Below are 15451 nucleotides of genomic sequence, written 5' to 3'. Positions count from 1 at the left end.
ACTTACGAAACCTTTAGAAATATATCTACCATACCAAAAAAAAAAAAAAAAAAAGAAGGCATGAGAGAACAAATATTAGTAGCAAAAAATGAATAATAAAAGAACAAATATTATTCAAACAACTAATTTACTTTAAGAGATTAAAAAAAAAAACACATAGGGTTCAAAGCAACCATGAGAAATAGTTTTGGTGGAAAAGATTCAGATATTGTACAAGGGTCTAAGCTGTGTTCATCACTTACAACCAGAGAATTAGCAGTGCAAATTCTACATATTATGTTGTTAGAAACCAATATTTTTTTTCATTATATATTTATTCGATCCTGCTTAATATTCCATTAATTTTCTTCCCATGGGCTGCCGGACCACAGACGTTGCCCTGTTCACCAGGGAGGAGGAAGGAGAAGTGAGACGGCTCCCTTACTTTTTGGCTCCAAATTTCCTCTCAATCGAAGACTCCTCTCCCTGCTCGCCCCCAGATCAAATCTTGGGTCAAGATTAAGAATCACCAACGACCTCCGCTAAGAAGTCCAATCTCTCCCTAACCTTTTCTAATTTAATTATGTCAATAAATCCCGGACATTTTCGCTTTAATGGCGTTAAACCCTGCTGCCGTCGCCGACCTCTTTCGTCCTCCTACTGCGCAAGATTTTCTTCTCATCGATTCTTTTCCCCTTTCCTTCGATCGTTGGAGTATTCTTGGGTGTGAATAATAATTTTCATTAGGGTTGGGATCTGCTTCGACCAACACTAGAAGAAGAAGAAGCCGGCCAAGGAGGAGGAGGAGAAGTGGCGGGGAGGAGAATCGCCGCCGCCGATCCTTCCATGGCGGCCGTTACCAGGTGGGAGGGCGTCCACGAGAGGGTCGCCAAGACGGTTTCCGAGGACATCCTCGACCAGGCCCCGCGCGCCGGAGGCTCCGGGAGGCCTTCAAGGACGTCCAGCTCGGCATCCACCGCTGCTTGTTCGAGGTATCTTGTAAATATCTTTTCTTGATTGTTCATATAATTGAATCTCTAACTTGTCACTCTATTCATGTTTCTGTTTCATGGTTTTGATTCATATAGCTTCAGGAATATCAGTTCTTGCTCTTCTTTTACTGCCACCGGTGTGATTTTATAACAATTTAGAGGTATAAAATTTCATCTTGGAGTTTCTTTTCCCTTGGAAAAGAATTCAGTATGGACGTGTGTGGGGTGTCATACTTGCCTACGGGAATTCTTGGAATAAGGGGTATGGAAATGATTATTGTTAAGCAAAATTTTCAGAATGAACAAAGCATGGTGTTATAGCTGGTTGGAGTGCTTATTACCTATTTTTACCAGTTGGCTCTATCAAAAAAGTTGCTGCATATTGAATGGGTGTGTACTTCTGACTGTTATGGTCTTTTTCACATGTAATGGTGGAACATCAATAGAATGGTGCAAATGGTACTATTTGTTGGCCATTCATGAGTTGGAGTTTAGCGTGATTAGCATAAAACATGCTGTCATATTCTTGACGCAAGTTGGATGTTTAGCAGCAAAATGCCAGAGGGTTTACTGTTTTTGTTAGTGGATATGAGTAAGAAATGGGAGAGGAATTGTTGTCAATACATGTATCCGATTATTTGTCTTGCATAGCCAAATGTCGATGAAACTATGCAAAACCACATTTTGTGTCAGAAAATCACAAGTTTCTGAGAGCAACATACACTACACTTGTCCAATTTCCTCAGTAGGTGGGATGCTGAATTTTATCCATCATATATGACAATAACAAAGTTTCTAAGAAGAACATGAAAAAGGCCAACTTGATTTAAGTGGATATTGTTCTGTGGTTCTAGGAAATAAGCCAGTATTAGTCGTCTGATAGAGAATTGTTGAATTATTAGCTCTTTGGAATGGTAAAGATGTCTATCAGTATTGCCTGTCATAGTCTGATTGAGTTTCTAAATTCAGTTTCAATTGTGTGGTTGGATGTGAGGGTGAAAAGACCGGGAAATGGGGAGGGATCACTGAATCTCTACAAGCATGTTCTGATGGAAATGATGAAACCTGGATTTTGTTCTTATTACTAAATGGACCACTTTTGAAATCCAGTGGAATATAAGACAGCCTTTTTTGAATAAAAATTTAAAAGATGTAATTTTTTGATGGGTGGAGTGCTTAGGCTTAATTTTTTTTTCCATCTATGAAGCATGCAACATAGAAGATTAAACCTGAAGACTTTCAAGAAAAGTGTAGAAGCTGTCTCACATTTTTTGGAGATAAAAGAAATCAGCCAACAAGTTGATTAGCCTTGTAAATAGGACTAGATGCAGGCTGGGTCAGGTTGGGCTTCCCTCTGGCCTAAGTGCCCCCCATCCAAATAAAATGGAGCTTCGGGACTGAGATTTTTTCTCATAGTCCAAGGCAAGGTTGATCCAAGCATGTACCTAAACCTAGCTTGAAGTCTAATTCAATCTGAATCAAGCCCATTGGCTGGCCTACTGTCTACCTTTGTCCATGATCAACTTGGGATAAAGAGAGAGCATCGGGAAGGAAGGGGAAGAGAGTGAGATAAATCAGAGAGAGAGAGAGATGTGCCTCAGAGGGAGGAGGGGAAGAGAGGGAAAGAGAGACGGGTGCTGAGAGGAGATAAATAAAAGAGAGGGGCCCCAAGAGAGAGAGGTGGGTACATAGAGGGGAGGAGGGTGATAGAGGGGTGAGAGAGAGGGGCATTGAGAGGGGAAGAGAGATTAAAGAGAAATAGAGATAGGGGCGCCAACTCATCTTCTGCCATCTATCATGGCCATGCTGCAAGCTATGCACCATCATTGTGATTGGGAGAGTTGGAGAGGAGAGAAGGGGTGATGTGAAGGGGGGCAAGGGGCGGAGAGGAGCAGATAGAATGGGGAGAGTTGGAGGCAATATTTTAGGGTCTAGTCAAGCTCATTAACTGGCCTGAGCTTCAAGCCAGGTCAAGACCAGACCCAAACCTGATCTGAGACTTAATTGGGCCTTGGTCTCCATGCCCAATCCTGATCATACCTTCTCAGGCCAGCCTAAAGCCTGAGAAAAAACTTTCCTGGCCTAACCCATTTCTAGCACTACTTGTAAAGTTTCCACAGTATTGTGGAATTTATTATTTCTTTTGGTTCCTTATGATGTTGCTTTTGATCCTTGAGTATTAATAAAGTGACTTGAACGAAGAGTATATTTATTGAAGAGACTATAGGAGTTAATGTTTAACGACCAAAGAAGTTTTTTAGGAATCTTATTATTGCATGTAGTGTCTGCACACATCTATCTATATTATCACACACATACACATGCATCTTGAAAAATATGTCTGCATATAGACAAACTTATGATTTATGCTAGGCTATTAAAAGCTCAGTTGGACTTCTAGTAATGAATGAATGAAAGTTATTTCTCAGGGAGTTGTTACCTAGGGTAAAGCACATCACCATCGACTTCTGATATTTCTTCATACTGAAAATGTTATTCTTTACCTCAATTTTTTGTCTGCTGCAGTTGTCACAGCCACAGATTTTAGAAATCAAGGGGATGGTCAATAAAACCCTCTTAGTGTGTGATTAATCATGAGACATGGTACACTTTAGACTTCTCACATGCGTGAATTTCCATCTCCATTGTAGAAAGCAGTTAAAATTCTGTCAGATAGGGCTATCTTTAACAGTGAAACATAGGCCAACCCATATAATTTATAGAGCAACCTGTAATGGTTTTTATGATCTTCTTCACAACCTGCAGAGTATCTAAGATTTTAATATACCTAGTTGTGCTTCATATACAGGAATTATTAACCCATGGTGATAATGTTTGCTTATTTTTTTGCAACAACTACTAATTTACCAGTTTCTTTCTTGAGGAAACATTATGTTTTGGTTGTTTACTCAATATAGGAAAGTTAATTTTGCAAAAACATCACATGCAAAAGTTGCATTGTTGATTAATATACTGCTTTAAATCAATTTGGCAAAAGAAGTACAGTATTTAAGATTTTGATATACCTAGTTGTGCTTCATATACAGGAATAATTAACCCATAGTGATAATGTTTGCTTATTTGTTGCAACAACTGCTAATTTACTAGTTTTTTTTTAAGGAAACATTATGTTTTGGTTGTTTACTCAATATAGAAAAGTTAATTTTGCAAAAACATCACATGCAAAACTTGCATTGTGTGATTAATATACTGCTTTAAATCAATTTGGCAAAATAAGTACAGTATTTAAGATTTTGATATACCTAGTTGTGCTTCATATACAGGAATAATTAACCCCTAGTGATAATGTTTGCTTATTTTTTGCAACAACTACTAATTTACTAGTTTCTTTTTTAAGGAAACATTATGTTTTGGTTGTTTACTCAATATAGAAAAGTTAATTTTGCAAAAACATCACATGCAAAACTTGCATTGTGTGATTAATATACTGCTTTAAATCAAGTTGACAAAATAAGTACATTATCTTCTTTTTCATGATCTCAACCATGAACATACCAGCTAAAACACCCTTCCCACCCCCACTCATCTCTGTTATTGGCCCCTGTTCTCCTTTCCTATAATAACAAGCAGCCACCAACAACCCCATGTTATCTATCTAAAGAGTGACCAGCCAGCATAATCGCCTCCCATTTCAATGTGTCTTTATGTCGAGCAATAAACCTTACTATTTTAGACCATTTTGTAGCAGTAGAACTATTTTTTGAAGATTATATGGCAGTAGAGTATAATAGCTCTTCTTTGCCTCTTCAGGTTTCCCTGCCACTGATAATTCTGCATGGTCAGCCTTTGTATGAGAAGGCAAGTAGCTCAGACAAGAAGCTGTGTCTTTACAAAGATGCATATCATTCTGTCGTTGAAGGTGAATCTGATAAGATGGTATAAAGTCCTCGACAACATTTTCTCATGGTTGGATGAACACTATGTCAAAAGAGCTCCTGCATGATCAGGTGATACTAAAAAATGTTCCTCTGTATAATAGTCCTGGCACAGTATGTTTATTGTATTGGTTTGCTAAAATTCTTAAAAGATAAGGATGCTAATTTTTTAGGCTGCAGCATATTGCTGTTCCATACTCAATCGTTCTGTGTATTAAATATTATGTCATTGTTATTAAATTAAATTTTGTGGACTATTTCCTGATTTCCTTTCACAGATAAGTAGTTTTTTTTTCTTGTTTTTGCTTTCCATTTGGCTTCTGAAATGAGGATAAAATATTGGAGTAAACTAAAATAGATCTCTAGTTTTGCTTCTGTTTCTGTGATCTAGGGCCATCTGATCTGCTCAGGAAAAAATGTGTTAGGTGAGTTGCATCATTTCTTGAAAATTTCAGGGAATATATTTTCAAAATGTCATGCGGTAGTTTTAAATGCTGTGGTGTATGTATATATTGCTTTAGTCTATCCAGTGCACAGGTTATTGTTACTTTTATGGGAAGATTGGAATGATCCTAGTTGAAACCATGATTGAAAAATATTGAAGATATGCCTCAGTCATTTCCCATTACTCTATGACAGGATTAGCTGGTAGCTTATGCTCAATTATTCAATTATTTGATATCTATCTGAAGACATATTCTGTGTAATTTTTTTTCATCCAATTTAATTAAAAAAAAGGTCTATTGCCAAAGTTTTAGAATATGCGAGTGGATGTTTTCTCAGTCTATAGATACACTGGAGAAACCAATCCTTTGCCTACGAAGAACTACTATATCTTGGTTGTCACTTTCATGGAACGCAACCATGACCTTTTTTATCTAGGACGCCTGGTGGTGCTCAATTAGCACATACTTCCAGTACATTGAAAGCCATTCACTTCAAACTTGCTTCATTTCTTGATGAAATTTTACCTCAAAAGCCAAGCAATCATAAAAAGGCAAGGCTTTTATATTATTCACAGGTAAGATGATTTTTTGTTTCTTAAAGGATCATTACGTCAGTCTTGCAAGAACCTCCAAGGCCCTTACTAATGTATTTATGTTGGTTGTGGCATGGAGGGTGCTGGCAATTTTGGGCTTTCTAGACGGTTGGGCTTTCACTCCCCTGGAAAGATTCTCTTGTCATTTTATGCACAGACTTTTCTAGTTCTTATAAGCCAAAATTTTGATTGACAAAACTGAATACTTGAGTTAACTGAAGTAACTTGAACAACTTTTTACTATTATTGGTTTAATCATGTCTAAAATATTATGCATCTTTTTAGCTCGTTAAGTTTGTGGATCTAAATATTTCCCTTTATTTATCAGATTCCAAGACCGAAAATGCTGATGCAGTCATAGAAAATCTCATAAAAAAGGATACTTACATCATGTTGCCAATAAAAAGAAATATGCACGTTGAACATGGTGATCCTGACTACTGATAAGGGGGCATCATTTTGGTCTGAAGTCCCAGCTCTTGCTGCTTGATCTCACTAAGATGCATACATTATTCGTGTGGCTATTTTATGTTCGCTCACTGTTTTTTCTCTTTCACAGAACTAGAGAAGAACAATCAGTATATTTATAGCAGCATAACAAACCATTTGACCAGCAAAGATGTAACAAAGCTCATACAAACTTATCAAGGTAAAAATGGTTCATTAGGAGTAAGAATTTTTCTTCATCCATCTTATGAGCACTACCAAGACGTTTAGTAGAAGAAACTATCTAGCAAGACAAAACTCATAATGAACTCCAAGTAAGTTGACCTTGTATAGTTCTCCTAAAACAATTTCTTGCCTCCTCATGATGACCTTCTCCTCTGATGCTGCTCTTGAAGTATAGGCTATAACTATTATTATCAGGGAAGTACCAAATATTTCACAGATTCCAGCTTGTTCAGGACTGACATACGCACATATGAGCCAAAATGCCAATACTCGTGACTGAGGACCATATTTTCACGTAGTTTACGATATTGATAGAGACTGAAGTACACCCTGCACATGCCTAGCTATACTACTACTGATGATCGCTATTCCAACCAGGAACTTCGGGATGTAGAAAATTCGGGGACCAAGGAGTCCAGTCACGAAACTCTTGACAAATCCTGGACAAGTAGTTTTTCAGGTTTAAAAGGCCCAACTGGACTTGGGCTAGTTTTTTTCCTTAAAAATCTATGTAGGCGTTAAATTCGCCATGAGTCAAAACCCTTGAACTTATGGGAATAGGTTTCATTCGAGTCTTATAGGGCTAGTTTGGGTTGAGCCATGCCCTCAGGATATGGATCTTAAGAGTGGTTGATGTGTTTTCTAATGCCACTTGTTCGTCACTTTAGAATTAAGTCATCAACAGTTGTAATAGTTGAGTTAAATATTTTTATTCTCTCTTTCTTAATTGAATAATACGGCCGTAATATGCCATCATCTCTTGAATTGAAGGGCATCAGGAGTAAAATGGACTACTGGTCAAACTGGTTGAGTCTGGTCATGAGGGTGGGTTGACCCTGGACAAGTATGGGTTGAGGAGTCCTAAATCAATGTCAGGTTGGATCGGGAATGAGTTAAGGTTTCAGGTCTTATCATCCTATCTAAACCCTATTTAAGTATGACTTGGCCTGATCGGTCTATCGCCGCTCCATCCTTCACCACTTTCTCTGTTGCCCGTTTCCTTGGTTTCCATTTGTGATCTATCGGCCTATGCTTCTTGTTGCTCACTTGTTTCCATCCAAATTCTCATAGAGTAGGAAAGGACCCTTACTAGGGGTGTGTAGACCAAGATAGCCTGGAACCTGTGGACATCTGGGGATGAGATCCAGATTGTCCCTTCAAACCAGCCAAGGGCGGAGAAATCTAAAGAGCAAGTGGTCCATCCTCCTAATCCGTAGCGGAAATCTCTGTTTGAATTGGATTTAGCTATTCCTAGATATTAGGGATTGCAGGATCCACAAGCATATCGGACCCTTGGATTTCTATTTCTACTGGACATGTTGCCACTTCACTAGTCCTCTTCTGGCACTTATGTTCCTCATGGAGCTTGATTTAGTTGTTTGGTTGGCTTCGTCAATATCATAACTTCTTTATAAGTAATTTACTCACGCTCTTTAGGAGATAAAGGTACGATTACGACCTAATAATAGGAAAGACAAGAAGTTATAACTACGTGTTTTTCGAAATAACTAAGATTTTGCGCACAACAGTTCATGGGTTGTTTCTTTTTTCACTTCAAGAATTGAAATAGGGTGCACTCCACTTTCTTCTTAAGGACCAGGAGCAAGAAAAAGGATTTGTTGCCCGAGTTAGTTGCTCAAAAAGCGAGTGTTTAGAGATTCTTGTGAACGCATGATTTATAGACAGGGCTATGCTCAACTGGATTCACCTCCACCGCTTGGAGGACATCCAAGTTCAATGATCAAATTTTGATGATGATGATGATGATGATGACGACGATAAGACATAATTTAACCATTAATGTGAGGCAAAGTTAACCATCTATGGTAATTCTCTCTTTCTTTATCATATTTAACTGTGACAAACCATCTTTGGTAATGAAGTCTGAGCACTGTGATAGCTACAAGAGACATCTTATATTTAGTATTCATTTGCTTAAAATGATTTTGCAAACTACTCAGGAAAAAAAAAAAAATACTGGTTGAAGAACTAATTATCAAGATGATACCTTTTGATATTTTCAAGAAAGAATGATACTTAAAGAATAGACGAGACCCACTATCCAATGGGGTTTGGGATTTAGCCCTGCTTGAAGTAACCCATGACTTTCCAGACCCCGGAAACAAATACTTGTTACCTCCCAAATATCGATAGAGGTGGAATTTGAACCCAAGCTGCGGTTGTAATTGCTAAGAAATTTTACCGGTGTTAGTAACTTTCTAATTATGGATGAAGTTGACGACGTCAGACATGTGAACTTGGATTCTTTATCTTATAACAGATTATAATATGACATACACGTCTAAATTCAAAGACAATGATAGCGATAAAACAATTACAAATAAATCTGATCAAATTCAGGCTAGCTTTTTCCCCCGAAATAAGGTGCACAATTGTTATCTTGTTTTATCATTTTCTCTTATTACGAGGATCCACAGGTTTGCCTGTTTGTATCCATGTTTTCTTCCACCTAAATAAAAATATACGAAAAGAAAATGGTGCAAAGATAATTGAAAGCAAGCAAGACCACACCAAAAGAATTAACTTGATGGAATAGATATAAAGTATTAACTTGATCGTAATATATATATAAAGACAGGATAAAATCGATCGGATCTTGGCTCAAATCCGATCAGATCAAAAAATAGATAATGATGGTCCTATATTGATAATTCAAATTGCTAAACGTGATCTACTATCTCAAAAATTATATAATCTAAAAATCTTCATTGTATGCATCAAGTGATCAAAAAATATATCTAATTCAATTTCATTTACTATTTGATGTATAAGTTAAGAATTTTTAAATCATATGATTTTGTGTGTAGGTAGTTTTAAAATAATAGATCACGTTCTACTTTTTAGATCATTGGTGTAAGATTCTGATTATAAAATTTTGATCTGTTCGGATCTAAATTCAAATCTGATCGATTTAATTTTATTTTGATTATATATATATATAGAAAAAGAGAGGTTGGGCTTAGATCAATAAAATTTGAGTCTATATTTATCCGACCGCTGTGGATCTCGATTTTTTTACTTTTAATTCATGGAGGCGGTCCAGCAGCTGTTTGGATGACATGATATTAATTTAAAAAAAAAAATAAATGTTAATGGGCAGAGAGAGAGAGGAGAGAGAAAGCAGAGAGGAGGGGGGAGGGGGGCCGCAAGGGGTTGAGGTGGGCAATGAAGAGAGAGAGAGAGAGAGGATCAGAGATTTTTGATACAAGAGGAAAAAAAAAAAAAAAAAGGATAAGAGGGCTGACAAGACCGAGAGAGAGGAAACGACTTTAACGTTTAAAACAAGAGAGTCCCTATGCGTGTGGGCGTCCGATGTCCGTTCCGTCCTCATTAATATTTATTTTTTCTTTTCAAATGCCATGTCGTCGAAATGGCCGTTAGACTCTCTCCGTTAGCCAAAAATGGAGGCATTGAGATCCATGCCGATCTGATTTAATTGGATTTGATATCCCCCATCCCTCCCCCACTTCTGTGTGTGTGTGGGGGGGGGGGGGGAGATTATTCATAGTGCAAATAGCACCTCTAGACTCTTTATTGTGAACATTGCTTGGTAGTGTGTGTGTGTGTGAGAGAGAGAGAGATTCTTCAAAGTGCAAAAAGCACCTCTAGGCTCTTTTTTGTGAACATTGCTTGGTACTGCTCCCAACCTCTCTTGCCATTGACCTCTAGGCTCTTTATTGTGAACATTGCTTGGTAGTGCTCCCAACCTCTCTTACCATTGTGTTCCATGTAAACCACCATAGGTCCATAGACCATCTCCCATAGGCCCGCCGTAAAACCCGAACAGTCACTGCACATTGAGAAACTCCGGGTTGAACCAGGATTACAGCCATTTTTACCTTGTTCTTACTCCAAACAAAAGCCAGCTATACCATGTACAGGGACAGAAAGTGAACAGCTGGTCACCTGCAAATACCAAAAAGAATTTCCAGATCGAGAGGTATAGAACAACAGAGGACCGAATTTGGAAGTGCAGTAGAAGAACATGGAATGTTAAACTCAAGGTCAGTGACATATGACATCACCTGTGATGTTTGCCATCTCCCAAGACGTCTCAAGCTGGTTAAAGTTGAAGTCTGGCTTTAGATTAGTAACTTCAACATATCAGATCCATGCATTTAGTAATTGCTAATGTTGGAATATGGGAATCTCTCACTATAATTTCCATTCTTAGAACTCAGGCATCTTGCTGAACCATTCGAATTGCTTGTGTCTTGCGTTTCTCTGCAACTGTTCATCGAGTTGGATTTGCTCTGAAAGAGACTGGTATATCTTTGTTAGGATTGTCAGGAAAAAAAAGAATGCTACGTGTCCCTTCGGCATCTTCCTTTATTTCTCAAAGGACTTCCTCACCGACTTCTCGTGATTACCACAACGGGATCCCACCATACCGGAGCTCTAATGTACTCTTGGCATCTTAACACACCACCTGCCCCACCAATGCAGCTTCACGACTTCCATTCAGGAATTAGTAGTCCAATCCACAATCATAATGTTGCTCGAAAAGTAGATGTGAGTCTATTCCTGAATCATATTTGTTATATTACCTGAATTCCAGTGGTCTCATGCATTCCAATCATAGAACACAGAATGGAAGCACAACAAAAAGATGGTGAACCTGGGCTACAGTATAAATATCCGTTCTTTTTCGTTTCGCTTTGTTTTGTTTCTTTCCATTGTGGTTTGTGTGCCAAAGTTAGGATTAAAGTGAACATAGACTGGTCAGGCTACATCTTAGCTGGCTAGCTTTTGAGTAACACTTAATTGGAAAAAACTTTTATTCGGTCTCAGACTTGCTGATTAAAGTGTTCGGTAGCATCCAGAGCTCCAAGAACATTAGCTTTGACAACTCATGCTCGGGAAACTAGAAATATTGAAGGTGGGTTTGAAACCCTTGCCACCTTCATTCTCTAGGCTTTTTTCTCCTATTGTCCCAGCAATGCTTCAACCAAGAAGTGCCCAGTTTTTAAGGTGCCCAATTTGGAGAGAGAGAGACTAAGTAATGTAACATTTCTCAGTTGATATGCATTTCTCTATCTTTCACTTCACTATCAAAGCCACAGAGTTGAGCGGAAAAAAAACATGAAGAAAGGAAAATAAAGGTTTGTTCCAGTAACTGATCATTTGGATGGCCAATTCCATCTTTTCTATTTCCTTCAGAACGAGCCAGTGGTCGATGTTCGTTTACTCATCCTCAGAAGTTATCCCGAAATCGATCGATGGTAGAGGAGGAGGAATCCATGTGCGGGCCGTGTCCATAGCTCCAGTTCATCCCGTCTGCTTGATTACCAGAACTCTCTCTACCCATAGGCGCCCGCACCCCTTCCATGGGCAAGCCGTGAGCAAGAGGAGCTCCAAAGCAAGTGTAGCTCGAATCAGGTTCATAACTGGGGCGATGTACTTGGTGCTGGGAGCTGCTGTTGAGGACGTGGCCTATGAAGTAATCGCCCATAGAAGGATGGGGAGATGGGTAGGGGATGGGGTGTGAGGAAGTCGTAGGGTAAACATATGGTTGCAGAGGTGGTGATGGTGTCGTTAGCCTCGGATAGACTGGCCGGTATTGAAGACATGGGTCTCCGATGCCGCCACCTCTGTGCTGGAAGCCTCCTGGAGGGATAGGTTGCGTGCCCCCAAGGTTTAGATCTCTCAAGCTTCTGTTTTGATCAAAGAGTTCATATCATTAAGGTCTGAATTGATTGTTGAATAACTTTCGAAAAAAAAAAAAAGGCTATGACGAAGAAGAAAAGGAAAGCCATGGATCCATGATGCAACATCACTGTGTCATCTCTAAGACAGCTCACAAGTTACAAAGTAGTCGTGTTGCAAGAGGAAATGAAAGATCAAGAAGTGCTTGGCCTTGAAATGGAAGCAAATATATATATATATATATATATTAGAGTTGAACATGTATGAGAAACGTTTCAAAGGGAAATTTACTAACAACAGAGAGAGTACAGAGAAATATTTGAAAGTGGGATAGATTGAGCAAAGCCTCTTTGGTCTGACTGCACTTACCCCATATGAGCGCCGGCTCCGGCCAGACCTTCATTGCTGAACACGAGTTGACGAGCTCGGTTAAGAGTCTCAGTCTCTCTCTCTAATAAAAAATCAAAAGAAATCAACATGAATTCGCAAACACCACTTGCTAAAATGTAGTGGTACATATGAAGGAATAGTTTAAAATAGTCCTTATATATTTTATCGAGAACATCAAACCAGTGGTTCTAATGTGCCAGTGCAACTTCTATATAGCAGTGTTCTTGCCTTGGCGATGCCGGTTCATGTGGCCACCCAAGGCTTGAGACTTGCAGAACTTTAGGGAGCAAAACCGGCACTCGTAAACCTTTGCACTGTCGTCCTTTCCTTCGCTCTTCTTTTTCTTAAACCCTGTACCAGTTTATTCTATTCGATAAATAACTAATTAACAAAGTGAAACACGCACGACAAAAACTATAACCAGAAATAATAAACGAGTAACTTTACTGTTCCTCTCTTTTTTCTTTAGAACTCTAGATCATTGTCTAAATTTTAATATATTTCCTAATTGTTTCATATCCTTTCCAACATACTCGTAGTATCGGTGGATGCAGCAGTTGTCGTCGAGCTCTCTTCCAAAGCCTGCTTGCCATATTCCTCGGGCAAGTTGTTGAGGTCTAATGGGTTCCCCTCTGGCCTCCTGCAACCAAAACAAACACACTATTTGGTAAGTTTCCAAAAATAGAGCTTGATATAAGGTGAGAGGAAAACCGCAAGAAGAGGATCAATGAACAGGGGTAATACATGGAAGTGCAGTCAAGGAGAAGACAAGGCAAAGAAAAATAGAAAGAGATGGAAGAAAGGTTGTGGAGACTGGAGAGCAAAGACTGCAGTTTTGGACTGCAATGTAGGGAACGCTGTTTTAAAGTGAGGGTGGAGAGAGAGAAGGGAGGAGGGCGGGGGGGGGGAGAGAGAGAGAGGAGGCTTGAAAGTTCTCTATCAGTTTTCCACTGCCCAGCCGTCGCTTTCTCTCTCCTCACCGCCCCTATTGCTCTCTCTCTCTCTCTCTCTCCCTCCCTGCCTCCCTCTTCTTATACCGCGAAAGGGGCAAAGGGCCTTGGTTTCCGTGACTGTTAGACGACGAGGGGCTTGGGGGAAAGTAGTGTTTTCTTTTCTTTTTGGTTGGGATGAGGGAAGTGTGAGAGGGACGTGGCCTTCGCTCCTCCCCACCCCCTACAAACCCTACTCTACTCCCCTCCCTCTCTCACTGCTTCATATCCTGCGCCCAGTGATAGATAAACTGATAAACTGTGCCCCTGCATGTATAATTACCATGGGGAGGCATCCATGTGAGCCTCACACCCTTCTCTCCCTGTATAACCTGGCTCACCACCCTGGACCCTTGGTGAGAGAGATATGGCCCAGAGAGTAGGGTACACCGTAAGATACATTAGTGAGGAGTGTCCTCTAGCTCCACCGGGCAGTAGTAAAGACAAGAGCACCTCTTACAAAATGCTGCCCGAATATTTAGTTCAAAAGGGTATGCTAGGCTCATAGTCTGGTAGAGGGCCTGCCTGTATGAGGACCATCACAGGTTATCTTAGCTTGTGGTGGAGCAATTGTCAACTGCACTTGGCCGTAGGGGAGACTCGAGAGTACCCTTGGGATTTATTTAATTGGGACAGTACCGTGTTAAAGCCTGTCCAGAAATTGGAACAACGTCTATAAAGTTTAAGAGACTTGGGGTGGCATAGATACAACGTTACAGTCTGCGTCACCATTGGTTCTCCATCGGTCCCAAACAGATCTATTATGTGCTATGTACATACAAACTGCCATGGAAAAATTTGCACTTGCTAGCTTACTACGTACTCTATTATGTGCTATTTGGCACTAGCTTGCACTAACTAGTTGGCTAGGTTACAACCACTTACATAGATACATCATTGTCTTGCCTAGGAATGTGTTTACCTGGGACTTAGCTTACATCAACATCACAGACTGGGTTCGGGTCTTTTTAATTTCTTGTATGCCCCACAATCCAACTCTCGGCTATCAGACACTAGTCAATTAATGTTTTCCACTGCTTCTCACATAGCTAAAATAAGAATTTAATGTTCACAATGCTGGCTTTCTTGTGATTCCATTCACATTGCTAGTTACCTCCTTCCCAAATGTACATTTACGGAATCCGCAATCTCTCCGATGGGCAAACATCCTGTGCTCGTTGTTTGATGCCCATCTGTTGCCCAAATATAGAGCCCAAGAGGGGAGGATGAATTAGATCTCTTAAAATTTTTAGTGATTAGTGCTCACAAAAAATGTACTCAACTTGATGAGTGAGGTGAGTTAATTAACAATGATAAAAGATCAAACACAATTAACAAGTGAACAAGTATAGAGCACAACAAAGAAGAAAAAATATGCAAGCACAGTAAACACTAAGGATTTATAGTGGTTCGATACTAACCTTACACCTACATCCACTCCCCAAATCCCAGCTTGAGAATTTAATCCACTAAAAAGATTTTCAATTACAACACGTCGGATTACACCGACCCTTGCTGTCCAAGTAAGAACGCTTGTTTTTTGGGTACAAGCCAACCCACAAACCCTCCAATTACAGGTTCGGATCAATCTATCTGAATTTTGGAACATCCCAAAACTCAAAACTTAAAGTACAACAGTAAATGAATAGAGTACAAAATTTTCAGCACAAAAGAGCTCCTTAAATGAGCACGATAAAACAATAAAAGCACAATACTTAAGAAGTAGAAGCTTTTGTTGGACATCTCCAGATGATTTGAATACTTGAATGCAGCTGGAGAGTGGTTGGTGAGCTGATTGAATGCTTCTTTTTCTCTTTCTAGGATTTT

The 15451-nt window shown here is 39.4% G+C and overlaps 1 protein-coding gene and 1 long non-coding RNA gene across 3 annotated transcripts; one reads left to right on the top strand and one right to left on the bottom strand.

Annotated features, from left to right (window-relative positions):
- The first annotated feature begins 193 nt into the window (after positions 1-193).
- LOC140859165 (uncharacterized) lies at positions 194-6574 on the top strand. 2 transcript variants are annotated; one of them, XR_012142639.1, is made up of 3 exons: positions 241-971; positions 4743-4939; positions 6235-6574. It is a non-coding gene; the product is annotated as an uncharacterized lncRNA (long non-coding RNA). The 2 variants fall into 2 exon arrangements; XR_012142638.1 differs by lacking the exon at positions 6235-6574 and having other exon boundaries at positions 194-971; positions 4743-5124.
- Positions 6575-11355: 4781 nt separating this feature from the next.
- On the bottom strand, positions 11356-13527 carry LOC105048557 (zinc finger protein STAMENLESS 1-like). Its single transcript, XM_019851782.3, has 5 exons — positions 13380-13527; positions 13169-13275; positions 12864-12986; positions 12615-12696; positions 11356-12253 (listed from the first exon to the last, which is right to left on the bottom strand). Coding segments are annotated over exons 1-5 (774 nt in total). The 5' UTR covers positions 13382-13527; the 3' UTR covers positions 11356-11793.
- Positions 13528-15451: the final 1924 nt, after the last annotated feature.

This window comes from Elaeis guineensis, chromosome 7, assembly GCF_000442705.2.
Source record: "Elaeis guineensis isolate ETL-2024a chromosome 7, EG11, whole genome shotgun sequence".
Classification (NCBI taxonomy): Eukaryota; Viridiplantae; Streptophyta; class Magnoliopsida; order Arecales; family Arecaceae; genus Elaeis; species Elaeis guineensis.
This window is presented reverse-complemented; position numbering and strand designations above follow the sequence as displayed.